The sequence below is a fragment of the Esox lucius genome, chromosome 12, assembly GCF_011004845.1.
Source record: "Esox lucius isolate fEsoLuc1 chromosome 12, fEsoLuc1.pri, whole genome shotgun sequence".
NCBI classification, from domain to species: domain Eukaryota; kingdom Metazoa; phylum Chordata; class Actinopteri; order Esociformes; family Esocidae; genus Esox; species Esox lucius.
In genome coordinates this window covers 30,377,690-30,405,101 of record NC_047580.1, presented here as the reverse complement: position 1 = coordinate 30,405,101, position 27,412 = coordinate 30,377,690, and the positions used below count along the sequence as shown (strand labels likewise).

The 27,412-nt window shown below is 44.5% G+C and overlaps 1 protein-coding gene across 1 annotated transcript; it reads left to right on the top strand.

Annotated features, from left to right (window-relative positions):
* Positions 1-8,388: 8,388 nt before the first annotated feature.
* Positions 8,389-22,573, top strand: rnd1b (Rho family GTPase 1b). Its single transcript, XM_010893316.3, has 5 exons — positions 8,389-8,664; positions 9,225-9,312; positions 17,398-17,507; positions 17,830-17,964; positions 19,356-22,573. Exons 1-5 carry the CDS (start codon positions 8,545-8,547, stop codon positions 19,599-19,601), a joined length of 699 nt encoding a protein of 232 aa, XP_010891618.1. The 5' UTR covers positions 8,389-8,544; the 3' UTR covers positions 19,602-22,573.
* Positions 22,574-27,412: the final 4,839 nt, after the last annotated feature.

The following is a 27,412-nucleotide window of genomic DNA, read 5'->3' as shown; positions in this document are numbered from 1 at the left end:
CATCATCCATCGCTGCTTTCTGGGGACAATTATTGAAGTAAAGCCAGAAAAATAAATATGTGTAAATTATTACGTGGAGTAGAGCGATGTCGTGGGCGGCTGTTTTCTGAAAGCATGTTGGGTGTATGTTCAACGCCGGCCGGCTACAGACGGCCTCTCAGGGCGTAATGGATGGGGCCTCGTGTAGACTTGGTCCATGTCGTCAACAAGCTTCCAATGAGTAAACAGGCAATTTGTTGACAAGCAGACTGATTAGGCTGCTGTGTCTGTCAGAAATAATTTATTTCACAGCGGGGGAGAATGTGTTGTTGTAATAGGACTGATTTGAGTAGCAACACCTCAATGATCAAAACATCGGCTTTCCGCGGCAGAGTCTCTGAGAAAATGTGTCAATTACCGAGGCAGTTTCATTACAGTCAACGCGGTGACATAATACGGCACGGCTGAGCTCTTCAGACAGTCACCTGACGGGTCGGAGATGTCAGGGAAACCAGTGAGAGCCAGAGCCACACAGGTCTTACACCATCGGGGGAACACTGAGCATCCTCTCTTTTGGTTTTCCGATATTTTGGAGGAATTTGAAAAATGTGGGTACATGGCTGCCTGTATGTGTGTGTGTGTGATTTGTGTGTGTGTGTTTTATGGCAGTGCTCTCTCAGCTTTCCCCATTAATATTTTTGAAACCAGACTTGGCTGTGGGAGGAAAAGAGCCCTGGTAATGGTCATAAGGTCACTCCCTTCCTGCCTCTCCGTGCTTCTCTCTCTCTGCCTCTACATGCTTCTCTCTCTCTGCCTCTACATGCTTCTCTCTCTCTGCCTCTACATGCTTCTCTCTCTCTGCCTCTCCGTGCTTCTCTCTCTCTGCCTCTATGTGCTTCTCTCTCTCTGCCTCTACGTGCTTCTCTCTCTCTCTGCCTCTACATGCTTCTCTCTCTCTGCCTCTACATGCTTCTCTCTCTGCCTCTACATGCTTCTCTCTCTCTGCCTCTACATGCTTCTCTCTCTCTGCCTCTACATGCTTCTCTCTCTCTGCCTCTCCGTGCTTCTCTCTCTCTGCCTCTACATGTTTCTCTCTCTCTGCCTCTCCGTGCTTCTCTCTCTCTGCCTCTATGTGCTTCTCTCTCTCTGCCTCTACATGCTTCTCTCTCTGTGCCTCAACATGACTGTACAGCTCTTTGCTCTTTAGTGGTGGTTTGGGTGGCGAAAGGAGAAGGTATGAGCGGAGAACAATCCAGCTGTAAAATAAAGGTGGTGGATCTTTGATGTTCCAGGGTTGTTTGGCTCCCAGTGGCCCCGGGGCCATTGTTAAGGTCAACAGCATCATGAACCCCACCCAGTGCCAGGACATTTCAACCAGAAACCTGGCTGCCTCTGCGGGATGTTGAAACTCAGCCGCAGGTCGATCTTGGAGCAAGACAATTACCCGAAGCACACACCAAAATCGGCAAAGAAATGGTTCACCAAATAGGTCACCAGATCACCATTTTGGAATGACAATCTCAGCCTCCAGGCTTCTTTTCTAAAGCGTTATGAACATGTGGTTTTAGTGGAAGCAAGCACTCGATACTGAGAGTGATGAGGAAGGCTATCAAGTCTGTATGGGGGATGGTCTAATACCTCTGCTTAAGTGTTTCTCATATCGTACCAATAAAGATTACACCATTGATCAAACTCAAGGCCACCTCACCTACAATAACCCTACTATGTTCACATTGCTCCCTCTTGTTACTAAGAACTTATTTGCAAACCATCCTCCTTCTTAAAATTGCCAAAATGATTATGACATGTTTATAAACAGGGATAATATGTTAGCATGTTTTTTGTGGTACAGTGGATTTGACGCAGACCAGAAGATGGAGGGTTTGCTGACCACCCCGGACGTGTTCACACAACAATCAGACCTGGCTGAACACAACGAGCGGCTGTGGGGAAAGTCCATTTCCAACATATTGACATTACCTCATACCCAGGATCACAGATTTGTTTTGACAATCTCGAGAATCACATGGATGTCTCGTATCGATCATCAAATGGTCTGTGAGCAGTTTCGACGCCAGAGTTACGAGTGGATGTGACTAACAGGCGCAGGTTGCCTATGTGAGACTTTTGAAGTAATTACATTAAAACAATTACTTTAAATAATTACATTAAAACATTGTGACTGTTTGTGTTCATGTTTGGGATATCTGGTTGGGATGTACGGAAAAATACGATTCTGGGTTGGAGAACTTGGATCAGAAAGCAGCCAAGACGATCGCATGTCAAGTGACTGGGCCTGATAGGAGCAAAGCCATACTATACAGAGTGACTTGAGAGATTGATGATCCATATAACAAACAGCAAATCAGTATCAGAAATGAAAATACAGCTAGCTACCCTACCCTAGACGATAATCTGTGGTGTTCAGCGACAACTAATCCACATGGAATTCATGGAATTAAACAGTCAAACAACTGCTGCTTCATTATTCAAATAATATTCCCACTGACTGCCTGGAGTACAATTGTACTCACGTGAATTCAATCAGACTCACTGGTTTGACCTGGGATATACTAAATGTAGTGGGGAAGCACTGTAACAACTTGATATGGATGTTGCATGATTTGGCTTGGACAAAAGAGGTGAAACTTACAAAATAATGAATGTAAAAAAATGCAAAAAAACACTAACCTCATCTTTGCACAAAAGAAAACACACATACAAACCTGCCCCCCCCCCCCATATTAAAAATAAGCTCAGTTATCTTTACAAGATGGGCAATTCAGACACGCAGTACATCTTGTTAAACATGACATTCTTATCTGAGAACTTGTAGTATGCATAGAATAACAAAATGTCCAATATGTTTAAGCACACAATATAGTTCAGTATTTGAATTATTAATGTGTAATTTTTGCTTATCTTTATTGACATTCAATTCAAACCCCTCAGTAGCTGCTGGCCTGCTGACTTTGCTACCTCTTTGTCCTCTCTTTACCTCTCTCTCCTCCTGCCTCTCTACTGCTCTCTCCCCATCCCTCTACCTCCTTCTGTCTCCCTCTATCCCTCCCTCCATGCCTCTCTTTTTCCCACCGCACCAATCTCTCTCCATGACGGCCTCTCTTTCACCATGCCTGCCTCCCGCTCACCATGCCTGCCTCTCTCTTACCATCCCTGCCTCTCTTTCACCATGCCTGCCTCTCTCTCACCATGCCTGCCTCTCTCTGGTTTTTCTCGAACTCATCTTCAGAGTGCCACAGCGAGCCATCACCGCACAGCTAAAGATATGTGTCTTTCACTTTACTGAAATGTGACTTTCTTTGGTAAAGAATTGGTATTTTGTTACATGTCACAGGTAGTATTTGATAACTCATATCATGTCAGATGAAATATTTCCTGTAGACAACCATATTGACTGTGTGATAGCAAATACTTTGCAACAGTGATGATAACGGATATGTACCTTGTTCCCGTGAGTGGTCAGGCCAGGGTTAGCCGTGTATGATAGAAGAAAGAGGTTTTGCTGCTGGATAACCTCTGACACTCATCGGCTAGGAAATTAATTTATTTTCATAATGACCCATAATGTGAACAATTCAATTGAAAAACAAACTGAAATCTTAGAGGGGAAAAAAATTAAAATACAAACTTTACAATAACCTGGTTGCATAAGTGTCCACATCCTCTTATAATAGGGGATGTGGCTGTGTTCAGAATTAATCAATCACATTAAAACTCATGTTAAATAAAGTCATTACACACCTGCCATCATTTTAAGTGACTCTGATTAATCACAAATAAAGTTCAGCTGTATGATTTTCCTGACATTTTCTTAGTTGCATCTCAGAGCAAAAGCCAGGGTCCACCGAGAGCTTCCAAAGCATCAGAGGGATGTCATTGTTGAAAGATATCAGTCAGGAGAAGGAGCATTAGATATACCATGGAACACAGTGAAGACAGTCATCATCTAGTGGAGAATATATGGCACAACAAAGACATTGCCAAGAACTGGACGTACCTCGAAAATTGATGAAAAGACGAGAAGAAAACTGGTCAGGGAGGCTTCCAAGAGGCCTACAGCAACATTAAAGGAACTGCAGGAATTTCTGGCAAGTACTGGCTGTGTGCTACATGTGATAACAACCCCCGTATTCTTCATATGAATGGGCTATGGGGTAGGGTGGCAAGACGGAAGCCTTTTCTCACAAAGAAAAACATCCAAGCCCGGCTGAAGTTAGCAAAAACAAACATCAAGTCTCCCAAACGCATGTGGGAAAATGTGATCTGATGAAACCAAGGTTGAACTTTTTGGCCATAATTCCAAAAGGTATGTTTGGTGCAAAAACAACACTCCACATCACCCAAAGAACACCATACCCACAGTGAAGCATGGTGGTGGCAGTATCATGCTTTTGGGCTGTTTTTCTTCAGCTGGAACCGGGGACTTAGTCAGGGTGGAGGGAATTATGAAAAGTTCCAAATACCAGGCAATTTTGGAACAAAACCTTCAGGCATCTGTTAGAAAGTTGAAGATGAAGAGGAAGTTCACCTTTCAGCAGAACAACAACCCAAAGCACACATCCAAATCCACAAAAGCATGACTTCACCAGAAGAAGATTAACGTTTCGGAATGGCCCAGCCAGAGCCCAGACCTGAATCCAATTGGACATCTGTAGAGTGATCTGAAGAGGGCTGTGCATGGGAGATGTCCTCACAATCTGACAGATTGGAGCACTTTTGCAAAGCGGAGTGGGCAAATATTGCCACGTCAAGATGTGCCATGCTAATAGACTCCCACCCAAGAGTGCTGTAATAAAATCAAATGGTTCTTCAACAAGGGTAGGGTGAGAAGCTCAGTCACCCGGGAGGAGCTTGGAGTAGAGCCGCTGCTCCTCCACATCGAGAGGGGTCAGCTGAGGTGGCTTGGGCATCTGTTTCGGATGCCTCCGGAACGCCTTCCTGGGAAGGTGTTCCGGTCCCGTCCCACCGGGAGGAGACCCCGGGGAAGACCTAGGACACGCTGGAGGGACTATGTCTCCCGGCTGGCCTGGGAACGCCTCGGTGTCCCCCCGGAAGAGCTGGAGGAAGTGTCTGGGGAGAGGGAAGTCTGGGCATCTCTGCTTAGACTGCTGCCACCGCGAAGCGGAAGAAGATGAATGAAAAAAGGTTCAACAAAGTATTAGTTTAAGGGTGCTCACACTTATGCAACCAGGTTATTGTGAATTTTTTATTTTTTTTTTCCTCAAAGATTTCAGTTTGTTTTTCAATTGAACTGTTATAGGTCACATTAAAAGTGGAAAAAGGTCTGATATGATTTATCTTTCTCTCATTCTTTTACATCACAACAACCTGGCATTTTAACAGAGGTGTGTAGACTTTTTATATCCACTGTACCAAAGGAACCTCTGCCTAGATCGGTAGAACCTTGTTTACCAACTCGACCCGACTCTTGGAACCTCCTGCAGGAAGACCTTCAGCTGAAGGCCACAATTCCTCCATTGTACCTTCAAGTCCTGTGAGCATGTTTGACACGTTATTTGTCCAATACATTTTGAGGAAAAGATAATTAGGTGTTTTCTGCAGGACAGCCTTATAAACAAACATCAACCAACCTCTGTAATGTAATGCAGCACAATGTGACCTGGTCTAAAACCAGATTGAAATTGATTTAATATGCGATTTTCAGTTAAAAGGGATTGCAGCTGTATATTTACTAAATACTTCAATATTTGTGCAAGACAAGACAATTTTGAGGGAGGCTGATAATTATCAAGGATACTAGCGTCCCTTCCTTTATGTAGTGGTAGCACGTGCAGATTTCCAAATCTTTGGAATTTAATGCTATGTCCAAACTATGCGTAAGTGCACCAGAGATGAGCAGTACGTGCTGCCTTAACCAGCAGGCAATGGTCCAATTCATCAGGCCCTGTGTCATGTCACAAAGGCAAATTGCTTTGAACTGTCCAAGCCATAAACCCAGAAAGGGAACGATTGGTTCAGGTCGACAATTAGATATATTTGGCGGTGGGGAGGAAGAAAGCCGGTGATGACGATGGAAGTACGGAAACAACTCCGGTGTGACGAAATTTGGGCTGTGTGAGTCAGAAACATATGTTGCATGTCTGTTAGAAAGTATGAAGATACATCTGCCACGACCCCACACTGTGGAGGACTCTTCCTGTATTGGATCAATGGAGGACCATTTGGATGACTGGAGAAAGTTCACAAAGTTTAAGGACACCTTTGCTGAGAAGCCTTAGCTTAGCGGGCTAACACAATATATTCTTGAGGTGGTTACAGGTAAGGAGACTGGGTTTTTTAACCTCATTGGTAATATCCACCTACTGACTAAGATTGAACAGGGTGTTTGCACTCAAATCAACTGCTCTTTTGGGTTTTCGTACACCGATCCCAGTCCTGTTTGTTCACACTCAGTGTAGAAGGTCCATGGTACCTCTCAGCTAATGTACTTTGAGAGGAACTCAAGCACTAGAACATTTAAGTGTCCGCTAGTCAAACTCAATGAGGTGCTTCAATGAGGAAAAGGGTTGTGTTGAAATTTGTCTCTAATCTCTAATTTGTAGGATCAAGCCCACTTTACACACAACGAACATCCTTGGAGGTGTGAAATGTAGCGAATGCCTCTGGAACGTTTGTGATTAGAGGTGACGTTTCTGACTCGAATCAGAGCCACATCTTGTCCCCTTGCACGTGTGCTTACAGACTCTGTCAGATCATTCTAGAATTTTCTGTGATCATCCACTGAAATAGCCAAAAAACATACCTTTGGCATGACTCCTACAGTAAACACTAAATGCACAACGTTTAAAGAGACACACAAGTTTGTTGATATTACTCACTCTCTCTTGCTATCTCTAGAATGCTCTCTACTCATCCACCTCAAATTGCATAGAATAGACTTCTGTGCTTAATCTCACTATCTCATTTACTGAGCAACTCACAGAGCAAATGATACGCCTCTGTGTACTTATAAACAGACAAAAGAACAGATATTGCTCTGGTTCCTCATCAGATCCTCTCAGTATCTGATGATCTCAACTATCTGCTGAGCCAGTCAAACAGCACGGAACACCTCTGAATACCAAACCAATATACTGGACACCAATATGTTGCATTGAGAAGATGAATAAAATCATGTTTTTCTTGTTATGTTGGTGTTTTTTCCTGAAAAGACTAAATGGTGACCAACTCAAGTTTCCAATTGGCATGACAAGCTGAGCTAAAGATATGAGGTTTTCAATTGTTGAGCTCTGTTAGCTCTAGGGTGTGACATTCCTTTGACAGGATTTGCAGTCTGATAGTCAAACAATACTAGATCAAAACACCCCTTAATACACACCCCTTGGATTTCAGGGCTTCAATGCAAAATGCAATGCAAATTACATCTATTGGCAACAGTTAACAGATCAACGCTACTTTAACATTGTTTTTTTCGTCAAGTATTTCCTTTGTCGAGTTGACCGTTCATGTTGAGATTATGGATGGAAAATCAGTGACAGAAGGTAACAAAAAAAAGTTCTAAAGATGATGATCGTTTATTAGTTCAATTTGCGATTATATTGCTTCAAAAACTTAATCACTGTCACATTTCTGCAGACAAATTACCAGGGGCAGACGTCCGAGCGGTTTGAGCCTCTGGTGCTAATTACCTAACATTGGAAATAATCTGTTGACTCTACTATCCTCCCACTGTCCTCTATTGATCTTTCTGAGGTAAATCAATCTAATTATTTAATTTGTTGCAGTCTACTCCAGAGCAACTGACTAGACTAGGAATAATTGACCATCTTGATTTAGTAAGTATAGCAAAAAACGTATATCAAATAGTATTTAGGTGTAATGACATTTTATGTAGGCTATTTCTTCCCATTCTTCCCGGCTAAAAATAATTGCTAAATGAAATGACGGTTTAGATACTGAATATATTATTTTTTCCATTGGACTATATAACCCTACAAAAAGACTAGCATATAATGAAACAATCTTTGTGCATGCATAAACCAATAAACAATATTTAACTAATATTAAATTAGTCATACCTACTGGAAACCAATTGATTAATACTTTTGTTGATGAATAATTAACTTTATACGATTGTATTTTGATCTTTCAAACGTCGTAAGATGAACGCACTGATTATAAATCGCTCTGGATAAGAGCGTCTGTTAACTTACTTAAATGTAAAATGCTAATTATTATTCTATAGTTTTTCTATCGAATTTCTAAAATAAATTCGAGCAAGGACTAATAAGGCAAAATAGCCAATTTTACTTCAGTTGTTGGGGAGAATACAATGGAGCTCCAGAGCAGAGAAAGGAACGACGGAAAAGTCAGAACAGCGCGCGCTATTGGCTGTTGCTGCTCAGTATAAAAAGCCGCAGTGGGAACTCTCACCATAGACTGCAGGCATCCCACAACGCACAGAATACAGAACCAGGCGGAGACTACAGGGCTCTACCTTCACTACGGACGTTCCTCTTTGGGATTTCGTGTGGCACATTTTACCCTTTTATTTGAAGTACCGTGTCATTGAACGTTACAATTATGAAGGAAAGGAGAAATACGCAGCCGTTAGTCGTGAGATGTAAACTGGTGCTTGTTGGGGATGTTCAATGCGGAAAAACTGCGATGTTGCAAGTCCTCGCAAAGGATTGTTATCCCGAGGTAAGGCTATGCGAATATTATTCTATTGATGTTGTGATGCGGGCATTTTAACAAAACAGTCATGATGTATAATGTCTTTGCAATTCTTTTCATTCCTGTAGATGTGTCTAGCTGGATATGATCCTATGATGATCTTAATTTATAGCTTCTGAAAGTTAGGAATAGACGGATGTTGGATTCCTTTCTTATGAAGCATCATTCGCACCAACTAGACTGATGCGCAGTTCCAATAATTATGTTTTATTTTATATCATAGCTTATTTTTTACACTTCGCGTCTGATAATCACATTGAAAATGCATGAAATAGCCATAATCATGCCACCTTTCTTCATACATTTAAATTTTTCATTTAATAATTCCCGTTAGACGAGACATAAGTAATTAACTGCAAAATTGCTTATTGGGCTAGCCTTCTAAATAATCGAATTACACTCAAATGTTAACAACTGTTTCTGAAATGTGAAGGCTGTTTCACAATTTAATGTGTTGGGTTTAATTATGAAAATAAATTGCATCAGTAGTAGCAGTAATGCTGACAAACTGTTGCGTGGCTCCTCAGACCTACGTACCCACGGTGTTCGAGAACTACACAGCGTGTCTGGAACTGGAAGAACAGCGCGTGGAGCTCAGTCTGTGGGACACGTCAGGTAACTACATTTGTGTATTTTTTCCTCCTGCTCATATCATCCTATATGGTCTATCAATGTTTCTCTTGAGAAGACCATTGGCGACGAAAAAGCAGCAGGAACTGTAATGTCCAGCTTTTCTCGAAGCATTCAGGAACCGGTCCAAACGTCACTTTCTTTAGAAGAACATATACGATTTGGTATTGTGTCAATATTTGGTTTGTTATTAAAGAGCTTGAATTAGATTTTTGTCAGTTTAGTGTCAATTCTAGTCAATAGGCGAAGTTCACTTGAAGTACAAACATCAATATAATCGAAAGTACGCTTTACATCAGGTTTTCTTCAATTGATTCAGCAGAAGACCAAAATGAGGAATTAATCAAACTGTTCTGCATCTGATTATGCATTTTTTCTTAACGCTTGCAATCCCCTTTTAACATACCCAGGATCCACATTGGTTAGCAAATCATAGTTTAATCATAAACCATGTTGTACGTTATGGTGACTGAGGGAATACACTGTAGATCACAGTATGTTACGCTGACTAAATAAATAGACTATATATAATTGTATGTTATGCTAACTGAAGGCACACACCATGGACTGTAATGTTATGCCAGTTGAACAAATGCACCTTAGATCACAGTACATTATGCTAACTGACTGAATTCCGTGTTGACTGCTGTAATTCCTGCTGAGTGTTGTTCAGGGTAATGGTGCTGTTGAAGGAGCGGCCCAGGGCCCTCCGCTATGAACCACTGACCTGAAAACAACAAACTAACTGATAACCTGGATCTGCCCTGCCAGGCTGCACCTGTTCACCTCCCCCTACACACACACACACACACACACACACACATATTGACTTTTGCCTCACAGGGACTGGCAAAAGGTGTATATATATATATATATACAGTAGGGAGAACAAGTATTTGATACACTGCCGATGTTGTAGGTTTTCCCACTTACAAAGCATGTAGAAGTCTGTAATTTTTTATCATAAGTACTCTTCAACTGTGAGTGATGAAATCTAAAACTAAAATCCAGAAAATCACATTGTATGATTTGTAAGTAATTAATTTGCATTTTATTGCATGACATAAGTATTTGATACATCAGTAAAGCAGAAATGTATATACGTTTCCTGTAATTCTTGACCAGGTTTGCACACACTGCAGCAGGGATTTTGGCCCACTCCTCCATACATCCAGATCCTTCAGGTTTTGGGGCTGTCGCTGGGCAATACAGACTTTCAGCTCCCTCCAAAGATTTTCTATTGGGTTCAGGTTTGGAGACTGGCTAGGCCACTCCAGGACCCTGAGATGCTTCTTACGGAGCCACTCCTTCTTCTTCCTCCAAACATGGCAAGTGGAGTTTAGACCAAAAAGCTCTATTTTTGTCTCATCAGACCACATGACGAGGTCTTCTCCCATTCCTCCTCTGGATCATCCAGATGGTCATTGGCAAACTTCAGACGGGCCTGGACATGCGCTGGCTTGAGCAGGGGGACCTTGCGTGCGCTGCAGCATTTTAATCCATGACGGCGTAGTGTGTTACTAATGGTTTTCTTTGAGACTGTGGTCCCAGCTCTCTTCAGGTCATTGACCAGGTCCTGCCGTGTAGTTCTGGGCTGATCCCTCATGTTCCTCATGATCATTGATGCCCCACGAGGTGAGATCTTACATGGAGCCCCAGACCGAGGGAGATTGACCGTCATCTTGAACTTCTTCCATTTTTTTATAATTGCGCCAACAGTTGTTGCCTTCTCACCAAGCTGCTTGCCTATTGTCCTGTAGCCCATCCCAGCCTTGTGCAGGTCTACAATTTTATCCCTGATGTCCTTACACAGCTCTCTGGTCTTGGCAATTGTGGAGAGGTTGGAGTCTGAGTGTGTGGACAGGTGTCTTTTATACAGGTAACAAGTTCAAACAGGTGCAGTTAATACAGGTAATGAGTGGAGAACAGGAGGGCTTCTTTAAAAAAAACGGGTCTATGAGAGCCGGAATTCTTACTGGTTGGTAGGTGATCAAATACTTATGTCATGCAATAAAATGCAAATTAATTATTTCGAAATCGTACAATGTGATTTTCTGGATTTTTGTTTTAGATTCCGTCTCTCACAGTTGAAATGTACCTATGATAAAAAATACAGACCTCTACATGCTTTGTAAGTAGGAAAACCTGCAAAATCGGCAGTGTATCAAATACCTTTTCTACCCACTGTATAATCTAGATAACTAGATCTCAGTCCATTGGATAACACCCTAGGCCACTCTAGGTGTGTCAGCTGCATTAGGTCAGGGGAGGCTGACTATTTAAAACTAAATCGGCGCTGTTCCACCGCCAGCATTTTGTAACATCCTGTTGTTATTGTACAGGCCACCGTTGGCGATCAACACCAGGTCTACATCTCCTCCCGTGTTCAGATGTGTGTCCGTTTGTCAGTTACAGTGTGTGTGTCTGCCAGTGCTGTCTGGCTGAACGTGTGTGCCGGTTATCCCCACTCATTTATGTAACGGTCCCTATGTTGATGTGTTCTGTCCTCATCCAGTCGTCATCCTCTCTGCGTGTGTCGTCCCCCCATCAACTGACTTGGGAGAGAAAAAAAGCACATGTAATTTGTTTCAGTGCAAATCTCTGGCTCTTTTTAATCCGGGCCCTGGCCTCTGATCTGATTGGTGGGCCTGGGTGACTGAGGGCAGAAGGAGGGAGGTGTTGGTTGGAAGAGCCAGTGGATTTGGCTCTTCCAGGGAAGTTCCAGAGGGGGTCAGGGAGTTGGAACAGATGAGTGACTCGGTACCATACTATCTGACGGTGATGCAGCAGCGAATGACCTGCATTTCACCAGCCCAAACACCAGATTCACGGTTAAAGCCGCTTTAAAAAAAACGATTCTAGACTGCCACTGCATATCAAGTTAAAAATCCACATTAAAATCTATCTAAAACGATGGCCGTGTGCTGTCTCTCCCTGTCTTTCCCTCTCTCCTTCGCCCTTCCTTTCTTTCTCTCTCTGTTTACCTGATTTTCTTCTCTTCTCCCCGTGTCCTTCACTCCTATCTGACGTGGTCCCTTCGTGGCTGACCGCGTCCAGTGACCACACTGGGAGGACTCTGGTAGAGGGCCATAAGTCCCCTGTGTCTGTACACGGTGAAGGCAGTGACCGGCAGGGCAGCCTGCAGTGACTGGTGGTCGTCATGCCTTATGCATGCCAGAGCATTTGTGGCCTGTTGTATTTCCGTGAGCTCTTCTGCCACGGCTACAGACCTAGAAAGTACCGGAAGGGCCAACCAAGGACTGCATCACAGAAGATCCACTTGAATGGGATTGTGCATTCTAGTAATTCTGTCTGTGCCTGGTGCCCGTTCTCTCTCTGTCACATTCTCTCTCTCTCTTTCTGTCACATTCTCTCTCTCTCTCTCTCTCTCTCTCTCTCTCTCTCTCTCTCTCTCTCTCTTTCTCTCTTTCTCTCTCTCTCTGTCACATTCTCTCTCTCTGTCTCGTTCTCCTCATTAGTTCAGTTCCTTCCCATTGATTGGACTGGTCTCATCTTTGGGTTTTGTGGAAACTCTCAGATGGTTCTGTGGGATTTACTTGCTAAAATCAATCGACTGGTTTTAATCAGTGGACTGGGCCAGGGGACATGCAGTAGCGTGTGGGGGAAGGAGGGTCTGGTTCTCCCTGGGACTCCCTGGGACACAAACACACGGCGTGTTGTCAAGACCTTTCAATACAATTATTCTTTTTAATTTCTAAAACCAATTTGCTGAAACACTAGCACTAATCCTAAACCTAACCTTAGCTCCTTATGCTAAAACAAACCTATTCCCAAACTCTATACTCTACCCATAAGCCTACAGATGCGTACACTACTAATCCTAAACCTAACCATAGCTCCTTATGCTAAAACAAACCCTATTCCCAAACCCTGTACTCTACCCATCAGCCTACAGATGCATTTTTAAAAGTCAGGATATGTAAAAAGTTTAGTTCAGCCCTTGAAAAAATCAAGAGACAACTGCACCTTTTTCTTTCCTTTCCAAAAAAGTTGGAAAGGAAGGTTTTGAGTGAGGAATAGAAGGGTTAAAATTAAGAGACCAATAGTGTTATTCTCAAAACAACAGGATCAAAAATGCAAAGTGATCCCATTGGGGTAGCATAATGTATTAAACAAGGGTAGAGCAGTCCAGTTGGTAAAACATAGTGGCTGCAATGACAGGGTTGTGGTTGTGATTCCCACTGGGGTTCCAGGTTTTTAAAAGAAAGTATGAAAATATATCCACTCATTATTGTAAGTCATTATGGATAAGAGTGTCTGTGATGGAGAATGATTGCAGGGTTGGGTGAATTCCATCTCAATACTGGAGGTAAATAGAAATGTAAATGTTCCTAATGGAAATGCCATTAGAATTTCAGTTAATTTCCTTAATTTAAATTAAATTCACCCCGCCAGGACTTGATTGTCTTCTACCAGGACAGATGCTAATAATACTTCAATAGAACCTCTAACCTTCGACCTCACAATCCCTTTGGTGGACCAGTTAGATCTGCCATAGTAAGGACCTGGTAATAGATGGCGGGGGGTTCGTTTCAGGATTCCCAACCTGGGTTTTCTGATGTGAGATCCAGCCAGGGGACAGTAGTGCCTACGGGGTAGATATGACATGATGAACATGGTCTGATATAATACAATTCACCCCAGAGCACAGCTGGCTGGGCCCCCGCCCCTCCCCCACCCGTATGTACCCCAAGACAAGTCCACATTGTCACTTCAGTCTACCTTGAAGGATGCACTGCCTTAGAGGAGGTTGGCACTGTGCTTGTCCTCCTGATCTCCATCACTCCACACCTCCTCCAGACCACTGGGCCAGAGTGGCGCAGCCGCCGGTCATGTCTGTCTCCTGCCATGATGCCCTTTTTGTTTTTATCTTGTTTTCCTTTTATGTTTTTCTTCAGACAGTCTCTACCTCCATTCATGTTTCGTGTTTCGTTTTTTCCGAAAGCCTCTAGTTGTTGTAGTAGAAGAGGGAGAGTAGGTCATCGACTGTAACACGGCGGAACTGGTCTGTCCGCTCTGTCAAGCCTAGGTCAAAGGTGACGTCTCAGGAGCATTGATACTATGGCTTAGAAATCTCCTGAGACCCCCAGCTGCAAAAAAACAGATGACCTTTAATATTCAGTATGTGTGTCTGTGGCACTGTGAGCTGTTAGGGAGCCTAACTACACTGTAAAACAAAGATGTCTTCAGGATGCTCCTGGAGCATCAAGAGGTTGTGACGTCCTCTGGACGCCCATGGCGTGTTGTGTGTCTGTGGTGACATTGTGGAGCTGTAGGATCGCTCCATGATGTGTTGTGTGTCTGTGGTGTCTGTGGTGACATTGTGGAGCTGGAGGATAGCTCCATGGCGTGTTGTGTGTCTGTGGTGACATTGTGGAGCTGGAGGATAGCTCCATGGAGTGTTGTGTGTCTGTGGTGACATTGTGGAGCTGGAGGATAGCTCAATGGCGTGTTGTGTGTCTGTGGTGACATTGTGGAGCTGGAGGATAGCTCAATCATGTGTTGTGTTGTATAGGGGAAGTCTGTAGAAGAGGAAAGACAAGAGGAGGGGGTGTGCTGCTGTGTTTGGGAGGAGAGAGATGGGGAGAGAAATGGCTACTCTCTGACATCAGGCTGTGGGTGGTGATTAATGCCGGAGGAGGTGCCACTGTGATCTGCTGCTGACAGCCATACTCCTTCGTCCTGTCTCTCCCTCTCCATCCCTCCTTCCTCTTACTATCCCTCCCTCCTTCTCTCCCTCTCTCCATCCTCCCTCTCACTATCGCACTCTCTATATATAAACCCCTTTCTCTCTTTGTCTCTCCCTCCTTCCTCCCACTGTCCGCAACTACACCCTGTCTCCGCCCCCTCTCTCTTTGCCCCTCCCTTCTTTCCCCTCTATCCATCACTACTCCCTCTATCTCTCCCTCTGTCTCCCTTCTTCCTCCATCTATCCATCACTACCCCCCCCTCCTCTCTTATCTCCCCCTCTCTCCCGGTCTTCTTCCTTCTCCTCCTGAGCAATTTGTCAGTATTTAATTGAAATGGCTCCTTAGCCCCCCTGTGTGCATTGTGTCCATCGATTGGTGCATTTAGATCAGTGGCGATTTAATGCAGAGTCACACACACAAACACACACACACACACACATGACAATGCCTCTCACACACACACACACACACACACCTCTGGGAGGCAGAGGTGCGCTAGGCTAGCCAATTACATGCAGACACTGACTAACATTTTCATCATGACTGTTTTAACTTTTGCTTAAATGCTTAAATGTTTAAGTTTTAGTTTAAATACTTAAACAGTATATTTTCCCTGGTTTCCTGTCCCAATTGGCTGATAGAATAGTGTACAACCGGGATTGGTCTTTTATAATCAAGTATGATTGGATCTCCTAATCTGGCTCCAAAGTTCCGTCCCGAATTGAAGAGGTAAATCATTCCATGTTTTTCCCAAAACCTCCTCCACAAAAAGGCCATTGTCTCATTTTCCCAATTTGTGAGTGTTGTTTTATCCTTGTTGTGTGACGTTATCGACAGGAGCAGGAATATCTACCTTTTATATCTGCCTTGCACCTTTCATTTGAATGATAACAGCAGGGATCTAGATAATGCAACTCATATCTGTGACTTCCTGCTGATGCAACAAGCTGTCCAGAACCTCAGTCTGCTCAGATATTCTGCCACAGCTTGTCATTATTCCACACACGTCTTATGGCGGCTGGCAAATCAGTTTCACCCTTTGATAATGTGGAGAATCATTAACTATTTATGGCCTGATGTACTGTATACCAATCAGGTCCTTCTGTAGGTATCTTTTACTGTGTTGTTCTGTAGGCCCTGTGTTACATTTTCAAATCAATTAGCTTGGTTATAATGGATAATGAACTGTGGTGTCTTTGGCTAGTGTCTTATTTATAGCCAGAAGATTATAGCCATTAGATACCCATCAGATACCCGTTGGAATTCCCATGTAATCAGAGCTGACGTGATTATGACTCTCAGCCGCCCATTCCTCCCGTTGATTAGATTAAGATACGGGAATCACCTCTCACTGAGGGCAAATAGAACCGATAAACAGCAAGAGAAAGAGTGAGAGAGACGGAAAGAGAGGTACCCGGCCGTGTGTTTGCTTGCTCGTGTCTGTGGCTGTGCGTGCCTGTGTCTTTGTGACCCGACGCCGTTTCCCATTGGGTGGTGTGCGCCGAGCGCCGTCCCCGGCGTGCAGGTTCAGCATGCGGCGCTTCCGCCCGGGGTGTAAAGATGACGGATTGACAGTCACGGCCGGCCTTTCCAGAGGGGCGGGAGGAACGCCTCGGGCAGACGGAGGGTTCCAAGGCTGTTGCTGTGGTAACGGCAGAGGGACTAGAGGTATTGCGCCGTGCTGGGCGGAGGGAGGACGGGGTGGGGGTGGGGGGTGGGGGGTGCTTAAGGATTCCGAGCACACGAGTGGGAGCGTCTGCCTGCCCCCCCCCCCCCCCCACCCCCCAGCCAGACTCAACGCTCCGTTCCACCTGCTTAATCCACTGCTTAAAAAAAGATCAATGTGGATTTAGTGCCTCGATTGTCATCTCCTGAAACACCGACGCGGTGAACGGGACACGAGGATGGAGACGGAGGCGTGAGGAGATTGGGACGGCAAAGTCGTTTCAGCGCCAGAAGTGATACCCCTGAGAGACCATCCCTGTCCTCTGACTCCCTCTGTCGCTCTTCAATTCCACGTCTCCTTTGTTCAGTTTATTTCCTGAAAGAAAACCTTATATTGTGTTTATACACTCTACACCTGTGGCTGTATCTGGTGAGGGTGAATGACAGTAAAAAAAAAAAAAGAGAAAAGAAACAATCCCTAAATGGTGTTGAATTTTTCTTTATGTCAATAATCCTAATGATTTTTATTTAGGCATGTGATGCCTTTTTACCATCTGATCCACACAGGGAAACTAACCTCTTCCTGCACCAAAGTCCCAATCTAACTGGATGATGCAAGGGGACCAGGAGACCACAGCAGATATGAGGCGGAGATATTGACCCCTGTTAACAATCCACTCCTCCTCTCCTCCAGGTTCTCCCTACTACGACAACGTGAGGCCTCTGTGTTATAGCGACTCCGACGCTGTGCTCCTCTGTTTCGATATCAGCCGCCCGGACACCTTCGACTGCGGACTTAAGAAGGTACTGGCCCCCTCTCTCCCTCTTTGTCACTCTCCCTTTTGGTCTCTCTCTCTCTCTGCCTCTCTCTCTCTTTGTTTCTCTGTTTTGCTTTACATCACTGTGTCTCCTTCATATCTGCGTTCAATATCTGGTATCAACCATGTCATTATACACTACAGCCATTGGGCTGTTTAGGTTAGGCAATGTGTTGTTGCTATCTAGGATCTCTTTGTGTACGTTTGTGTGGATCATTACCATGGGCTTGGACTACATGAGGTCGAAGTTCATTCTCCTCATCAGTTCATTATGCTGACAGCAAACCCCACTTCTACTGTCTCTCCAGTGGAAGACAGAGATTCTTGATTTCTGCCCCAGCACACGCATACTCCTCATTGGCTGTAAGACCGACCTGCGCACAGATGTCTGCACTCTAATGGAGCTGTCGAATGTGAAACAGGTCCCCATCACCTATGAGCAGGTGAGAAAGAGGTCACTCGCCCACACACACTACCAGTCAAAGGTTTGGACACACCCATTTATTCTAAGGGTATTTTGATAGTTTTACTGTTTCCCACATTGTAGAACAATAGTGAAGACATAAGAACTGTAAGATAACACACAGGGAATCTTGTAGCGACCTACTTATTAAAAGTAGCCAGCCACCCTTTGCCTTGATGACAGCTTTTCGCACTCTTTTGCTATCTCTTAACCCACTTCATGAGGTATAGAATGCATTTCAATTAACAGCTCAAATAAGCAAAGAGAAATGACAGCCCATCATTACTTTAAGAAAGTCTCTACGAGTGCAGTCACAAATACCATCAAGCACTATGATAAAACTGGCTCTCATGAGGGTCACCACAGGAAAGGAAGGAAGGAAGTTTCCTCTGCTGCAGAGGATACGTTCATTAGAGTTACCAGCATCAGAAATTGCAATTAACAGCACCTCAGATTGCTGTCCGAATAAATGCATCACACAGTTCAAGTAACATACACATCTCAACAGCAACTGTTCAGGAGAGACTGTGTGAATCAGACCATCATGGTCAAATTGCTGCAAAGAAACCACTTCTGAAGGATACCAATAATAAGAAGAGACAGGCTTGGGCCAAGGCATATGAGAAATAAACATTAGACCAGTTGTCAGATGGATCCATATGCCTAGTCTTTGTTACATGCAGAGTGGGTGAACTGATGACCTCCGCATGTTTGATTCCTGTAAAGCATGGAGTGATGGGGTGGGGGTGATTTGCTGGTGACACTATCTGTGATTTATTTAGATTTCAAGGCACACTCAACCAGCATGGATACCACAGCATTCTGCAGCGATACTCCATCCCATCTGGTTTGCGCTTAGTGGGACTATCATTGGTTTTTCAACATGACAATGACCCACAACACCCCTACAGGCTGTGTAAGGGCAATCTGACCAAGGAGAGTGATGGTGCTGCGTGAGGTGACCTGGCCTCCACAATTATGCACCCCCCAACAGTCTAGAAATCTTTCTAGACTGTTGGAAAACCATGCTGGTTGAGAGAATATAAAGAGTGCGCTAAGTTGTGTGGCCACTTTGAGGAATCTACAATACGAAATGTATTTTGATCTGATTAACACTTTTATTTTGGTTGCTTCATTATTTCATGTGAGTTTTTTTTATTTTTATTGTTTTGATGTCTTCACTATTATTCTACAATGTGGGAAATAGTAAAAACAAATAAATGCCCTTGAACGAGTAGGCGTGTCCAAACGTATGACTGCGCACACACCGCCGCCCGTTCTAGAGGCTCCAGTGTTTTCCCGATGGACATGTACAGTTAAGTCTGCGGTGTGGAAAACCAGGTCTCAGTTATGCTCTCTCCTGCTGCCCAGGGTTCCTCTATGGCCAAGCAGCTGGGGGCCGGAGCCTACCTGGAGTGCTCAGCCTTCACCTCAGAGAAGAGCATCCACAGCGTGTTCCGCACGGCCGCCCTGGCCTGCATCAACAACCTGCAGCCCACCACCAAGCCCAGCCCAGCCCGGCGCCTCTCCAAGAGACTCCTCCACCTCCCCAGCCGCTCTGAGCTGCTGTCCTCCACCTTCAAGAAGGAGAAGACCAAGAGCTGCTCCGTCATGTGAGTGGAGACGTGGGGCGGGTTGCGGGGGGGTCGATGCTCCCCCCTCCCACACGCTGCACCGATTGTCCCCCGACCAGTTGGCTCGGGGAAGGGGGGGAGGGTTTCATCGAGAGAAGGCTGTTCTTCCATGTTGAATCCTTCCTCACCCCCCCTCAAAGGGAAATCAACTCAGAACAGGTGGACACCTCGCTGTCCACGTTGTCCTGATCTATTCTCCAGTGCATATCTCATATTTCCCACTACAGTATCTTGGCATTTTGATCATCAGCAAATCATTTATTTTTCTGTCGCAGCGAGGATGCGCAACCCCAGTGGTGTGACGTCACTGCTCCTCAGGCACATGTTGATTTATCCAAATTGGAAAAAAATGTGCGACGGATGACAATGTAGTATCTTCAGATGTAAAAAGGCCTAAAAAAGACGATTCCTATTTTTACACAAAATCTAACATGATTATACACCAGATGTTAGTAAATACCATATCCCTGCCAAACAGCAGAGTGGACTTTAAAGTGTAGCCATGTGACCAAATCGATTACCAAATAGGTGTTTGTGCTCTTCTTGATTTAAGCCCAGTAGGGGCTGACTGATGGAGGCAGAAGTGTTTCATTTGACCACAGAGAGAATAGAGGTCCGTAACGCTTCATTGTCTCAGCCGTGAGGGAAGGAGATCTAGACACATAGGGGCTGATTAAGTGGAAAGAGACGCGAACGGGCAGACAGAAAGACAAACAGGCAGGCAAGCAGACAGGCAGAAAGAGGTCTACATTTTGAAGTGCGAGCCAGGTTCCTCACTGGAACACCAGACTGAAGAGACAAAGATTGAAACTGATAGAGCTGACATTTGGGATAAAGGTAGAAAAGGAAAGCATAAAAAAAATGGAAATGAACTGGAGCAGCCAGACTGGGGCCATAGACATGAGAACATGGATTTCCAGTGCTCTCCCACCATTAGAGTGAGGAGGACCGTTGGATGATGAGTGCTTCAATAAAGAGGACCTGGTTCTAACCATGGACAGAACACGGTTTAGTATTCATTAGTGGAGTTATGTTGGCACTGTGGGAAATTCTCCTTTAAAGAGGCAATCTGCAGTTTGAACAGCCGCAGAGACGCCACCCAGCCACTGAATTTACTCGCCTGTTTGAAATTAGAAGATGCTGTTTAAAACCTGCCAGGGCCAAATCCACAGGGGAAATGTGATTTCCAGTCCACAGCAGGAAGTCTTGTAGCATTGCGTTATAGTCTTCTTTTTGATAATCAACCAAGATCAAGCAGTATGCAGTGTCTATAATGGCCTTCTTAACAAGTTCAGCCTGATTGTTGAAAATGCAGTTGTTGATTTATTTATGTTTTCAACAGTCGCATGTAGCACTCCATATCATTTAGTCTCCACTCTTCCGAATGTTTCTTTTCTTCCCCCACTCACTTGATTCTCAAATACACCTACAAATGAGCATCACTTGAATTCCAGCAACAAGAGGTTAGCCGTCTGGTCCCGTGTGTCGCTAAACCACGATCATTTTTACCCCCTTAAAACTTTTGGCTTCATGTGTGTTCCTAACGAATGGCATCGACCTCTGCTTTCGCCATCAAGCAATAACCATTCAAGTGACAGTGAAGTCGACGGATTGACTGCCAATAACAGTGCAGCTCTGTGATGAATATGTGATGATTAAATATGTCGTGTTGCTACTCCGTGGACACAGAGCGGTGGGGGAAACAACCGGAGCGGCTGTCTGCGGGTAAAATCAACATCCGATCTGTGTTCAACCCTTTCTTTCTAACCGTTCCGTCCGTAGCCACTGGTATCTAGGGTGACCAATAACATCGTCGCTCTATCACTAAAAGAGTTTCGCATTTTTTTCCGTGATGTTTTGAATACGCCAGCGAATCTGTGCTTTCACTTCAGCTGTACAGTATCGCTGGGAGATTAGTGAGTAGGTAATAGGAAGGAAACGAGGAGAGATCTGGAACACTAGACACCAGCTGCTGTTGGCTTGTGTTTTGTTTTTGGTTATGTGGTTGTCTCCTAACTTTTAACAACGGAAAGGGCTAGGACATACGGAAGTACGAATCTGCAGAGTTAGAAGTCAAAAGAAAATGCACAGGCCGGCCCTGTCCAAAGAAAGATATTTTTCCATTTCTGATTTTATTGTGTTTTTATTTTGGTATTGAACTTGAATTGAATCCTTGGTTTTGTTTTGGCTCTGTAACTGAGTGATCGTTAGCTCACTATTTGATTGGCTGTGGACAGCCCATGTGGCAGTAAGTCACACAGTCACCATGACTACAGGTGGGATTTGATTTGCACAAAGGCTCTAGATCCTTGGTCACACACTGGAATTCCTCAGCATTGCCTAGCAACAGTTCAACACGGGACACCAATTCAGACCCATGCTAGCTCGTCGGTTCGTTCGTGGCAGAGACGGATGGAAATAGGGGGTATTGTGCGAGGGTGCATATCCATTGTAACTCCAGATGCTGCTTCGATTTCATGGGTCAAGTTCTTGGAATGACAGTTACGAGTATTGTTTATATGAGTTTCCGCCTTTAGTTCACTTTTAGTTTGCCGTTTCAAGTCCGGCGCTCATTCAGGTGGATCAGATGTTGGACATGGAAGCATTCCACAGATCATATCAGTTAATATTCAGCCAGCCGTTGTGTAGTACAGTCAGTGTGTGGTACAATGTTGACCGTCTTACTCCTAGCATGTCCTAAAAAAAGTTGTTTTATTGTACATATATTGTTTTATAATATTTGTAAAGACATCTTTACAGAATGTCGCAGAAAATGTCTGTTTGAGATGAGATAAATATGTTGTTGTTGATCTAAATATTTATTTGATAGCTACTGCTATTTGTTATGCTTTTTTGGTTGATGTATATTTGTTTGAAATCTATTTTGGACATTTGACTTTCTCCCAAACATTTTTTTTGGCTCTCTAAATAAAGCTTGCCTTGTCTGGCACCATGAACAAATGCTGTTTGACTTTTATTAATAAGAAAAATGTTTTTTGGTTGCATTCGTGGTTGAACTGATAACATATGCATACACAGTTATTGGGACGCATGATAAACCAGTGGTGAACTAGCCTGGTAGAGGACACCGGTGGTGAACTAGCTTGGTAGATGACACCAGCACATCTTGTCCCCACGATCAGTGAGGTTTATGGGGCCGCTTGTCCCGGGGCTGTTAAGGGCACCTGCATCATGAACTCTACCAGGTACCAGACAGTTTAGACAAAAACCTAAACTCTACCATGTACCAGACAGTTTAGGCAACAACCTGAACTCTACCATGTACCAGGACAGTTTAGGCAAAAACCTGAACTCTACCATGTATCAGGACAGTTTAGGCATAAACCTGAACTCTACCATGTACCAGGACATTTTAGGCAAAAACCTGAACTCTTCCATGTATCAGGACAGTTTAGGCATAAACCTGAACTCTACCATGTATCAGGACAGTTTAGGCATAAACCTGAACTCTACCATGTACCAGGACATTTTAGGCAAAAACCTGAACTCTACCATGTACCAGGACAGTTTAGGCAAAAACCTGAACTCTACCATGAAACAGGACAGTTTAGGCATAAACCTGAACTCTACCATGAAACAGGACAGTTTAGGCATAAACCTGAACTCTACCATGAAACAGGACAGTTTAGGCATGAACCTGAACTCTACCATGAAACAGGACAGTTTAGGCATAAACCTGAACTCTACCATGAAACAGGACAGTTTAGGCATAAACCTGGCCGCCACTGCTAGAATGCTGAAATGTGCCCGTAAGACGATCTTGCGAGTCATTGACCTGAAGAACTTGAAATCCACAAAGAAATTGGTAGTTGACCACAAAATCTAAAATGTCTCCAGTCTTGGATCCCATTAAAATCCAATGGGCTAAATTAAAGAGGGCAGTCACACACAGAAGTATCTCAGTGAACTAGAATGATACTGTACAGGAAATGGTCTGGGATCGTTTCCAATGTCTTCTCCAATCATATAAAGAAATATAAGAAAGGGTTCTGTGCTGTTAACCCTTTATAGAAAGTGTGCCCAAATTACTGAAAACATGAGTGCCAACCATTTTCACACTAAATCTTTTCAGGTGAATAAAATATATAATTTCAGACATACGTAATTTAGGACGATTTCCTGGGATGATTAATGAAGTACTGTATATTCCTCATGTTGGAATATTAAAAGAATACTCATTACCTGTGAGTATTTCATAAGGCCCTTTTTTGTTCATATTTATCAAAGGTTCCGGTAATTTTAAAGGTGAGTGTCTCCTAATGTGTTGTTTTATGGAGGTGTGTGAGAGTTAGGATTAAAGTGAACTCCTGATATTGTCTGTTGCTTGCGTAATGTCCATTAAAGACCTCTGGCTCTTTCCTGTGCTGCTGGGTATGTTGTATCTGTGTCTGACAGGCTATTGGTCACAAAGCACAGTGATTGCCCCACTTGTGGCCCAATCACCAGTCACTGACCGTCACCACGTCAGCCAATGGACTGCTAGTCTCAGTCCCATGTGTGTGTTCGAGTGCGTTCGCCCCTTACGTGCGTACGTGCGTGTGTGCGTGCGTGCCTCATTGAAATATTGACCCTACAGAAAGGTCCCAACATGCGCATATCAAGTAGCTCTCTGTCATTACCGATCAGCCACATTAACCCCAGTAGACTGGCCCAACGCAAGCCTGCCTCACCAGTTTAAACCTGATAACAGACAGCTCAAGGAGAATCAATGGATGGACCTGCACTTTGCCTTCTGCATTTAGATTGGAGAGGGTGGTAGAGAGAGAGAGAGTGATTCAGAATAGCCTCTATCTCAGTCTTCACGGGCAGGCAGTAGAGCACACTCAGATGAGCACTCAGACATAGAGCACTCAGACGTAGAGCACTCAGATGTAGAGCACTCAGACGTAGAGCACTCAGACGTAGAGCACTCAGATGTAGAGCACTCAGACAGAACAGTCAGATGTAGTGCTCTGCAAACTGAAACTTCGTGTCCCCAGCTCCTCAGATGCCTGCCGCAGTGAGCTGATGAGTCGTTCGGGGCTGATCTGATTAGTCGAAATACCAATTTGCTAAAATAAACAAAAAAATCCAGAGTTCTGCAAGCAGAGAATGGACCCAAACACTGTACGTTCCCAACGCAGACAATCAAATCCGAGAGCAGCCCAAACAGTGTCATATACGTGCTTCTGCTATACTTCCCCCAGAGAGGGGTTGTTCTGTACTCAACCCCCCCCCTGCAACCTGTTTAAAATTATCCCTCATCACCTCCCCGTTTTTTCATCAGTGACATCTGTCTCCCGGTGCAGCACATCTGAGAATGTGTTTGTGTGCGTACGCATGCCCGTGTGTGGTTTTTGTGTGTGTCTCACAGCTGGTGGTGTGTGCCTTCAGAAAGCCCCGTTGCCAGGAGACATGTGGCGGAGGTGCCAACCCCGACCCACTCCCCTGGCCGACGTGACCACACAGTCTGTCTCACCATCTCACCTTGGTCCCCAGACGCCCTGCTCTAATTACTCTGAGGAACCTGTGCCGTCAGGTCACATCTGCAAGTCAAATCCCCCAACGCCATGTTCAAGCGACAGTATGTCCTAGCTGGAGTCAAATCCCCCTCCATGATGTTAAAGCGACTCACAGCCCTCTCTTTCTTTCTCTCTCTTTCTCTCTCTCACTCTCTCTCTCTTTCTCTCTCTCACTCTCTCTCTCTCTTTCTCTCTCTCTCTCTGCCATCTGGGAGATTGTGTTTTTCCACCTAGTGACTGCCACTGTTTAAATCCCTCTCTATGCATGTCAGAGGAACCCAGTTCCACAGTGGATTAACTTCCTAAACAGGCCGATGGGTTTTCAAATCCCCCTGTTGCTTCTACAACACAGCAGTGTGGTTGTTTTCAACACTCAAACCGAGGCTGTCCACAACGGGGTACCTCAAGATTGGAAACTAATGGAGCACTTAGTGTTTCTCTCCCCTCGACGAGACACTGCAGAGCCGCTGGGAGGCTTCACCTAGGCTGTGTTCAGCAACGTACAAGCTGAAAACCGAAACGTCCAATGTCGCTCAACCCGTGCGTGTGCCCGTTTCAGAAACCGGCAAACGGTTCTCTCTCCACTGAACATGAGCCCAGTCTCTGACCAGGCCATGGCGGGGCTGGTCGGTGCCTCAGGCCTGGGACTTTAACCGGCCACGTGGATCGGCTGGCTGGCGCTTCCGCAGCCGTCATCCAGAATGTGTGAATACTGTGGAACAACGCTGGCACGCGGCACGGCCATGGCTAACACCCGGCACGAGGGCATTTAAATGGGTTACACACGCCGCCAGTCTCTGTGAATTAGGCCAACATCTGGGCAGGCGGAAGGCGCTCTGTTGCTCAGTCATCCATGCGCAGGCAAGTGATTTTGGTGTCTCTTTGTGACCACAACGAGACGAGACTGCATCCTAGCCCCTTCCCAGCGCTCACTGCATTTGTTTCTGGCAGACCTTCCTCTGACGTTCGCGGAGAATGTGTGTGTTTCTTTGCCGAAGACTCAAAAGCTTCTGCGTGTGTGTGGATCGTGTTCAGCGCATCGTTGCTGCTCGTTCTCCTCAAACTTATTTGTCTGACGCTGGACCCCCCTTTTAATGCTCTTTCTTGACACAGTGTGATCGGGGTAGCCGTGTGTTGTTCCCGCGCAGCGGCTATTTGTGGGGTACGACATTCTCTGTCTGTTTTCATTTGGGGTATTATAGTAATCATAGGCAGGGCACAGTCCAGGTACACTGTATCGAAGTAATACAACGTGTTTTAACCACCCACGTGGCTACATCTGTAAAGCCGTCTAATCTTATTAAGTGTGCTGCCACATCGTAGCCTGAGTTGTTGAAATGACCTCAATTTGATGCCTGGTCTGTGAATTATTGTGCAAAAAGGTTTAATAAATAGCACATTGTTTAAATTAGGCAGATTTAAATCCACCTCTGGGCAGTCACTCTAGCCCCGGGTCGCCAGGATCTGACAGTGGGTCAGTTTGATTTTCCTTTGCCAATCTGGTCTGCCTCATTTTAGTTAATATTTGCTGCAGAAAAAAGAACTCCAGACTGTCTCTCGCAACTTTGATAGGCTGCCTGTTTGTGTCGCGCTAATGTTTACAATGGCTTTTGCTACTGTTACAAGTTAAAACAGACGGTTTGCCGGAGGACTATGGAAACGAGAGTGGTAAAGGCAACAATATTAGCAGCTGTATGTATATGAAGTAACACAGGGTTTTCTTTCCTGGTTGTAGAGAGAGATATAGGACGAGCTGTAAGCAGGACAGAGATAACATCTGCTGGGATAAGAGCTGGGATAATATTTTAAATAACCTGTTGGGTTATTGTAATAATAACCTGTTGGGTTAATTTATTTAACCCGGGTGGGTTATTTTACATAACCTGGTTAGTTATTTTATTTAACCTGGTGGGTTATTTTATATAACCTGGTTAGTTATTTTATTTAACCTGGTGGATTATTTTATATAACCTAGTGGGTTCTTTTATTTATCTTGGTGTGTTATTTGGGCTGTTTTTTTTATTGCAGTCTCCAGTTAGTCTCCCATTTTAAGAAGAGTGTGTCAACTCCTGCCTGTTAGATGTAATCCTGTTTGTTTTCCATTATGTTATCTTTTATTCCGTTCTGTCATTTCATGTCTGGGTGTAAAGTCAAGTCCTTGTTCCCATGGTACCAAGTTCTGCAAGGACACAGGGGAGGTAGTTGGCAGAGTGCAGGCCTTTTGATAATGTAGGCAATGTCTCTGCGTGTTGGCTGCATTATCACTGTATTG

What these genes read in the sequence shown, in the direction of transcription:
- rnd1b (XM_010893316.3), top strand. Translation starts at nt 8,545, where the DNA reads ATGAAGGAAAGGAGAAATACGCAGCCGTTAGTCGTGAGATGTAAACTG. An exon ending in CAAAGGATTGTTATCCCGAG is followed by an intron (nt 8,665 to 9,224) that starts GTAAGGCTATGC and finishes GTGGCTCCTCAG; the next exon opens with ACCTACGTACCCACGGTGTT. An exon ending in CAGTCTGTGGGACACGTCAG is followed by an intron (nt 9,313 to 17,397) that starts GTAACTACATTT and finishes CCTCTCCTCCAG; the next exon opens with GTTCTCCCTACTACGACAAC.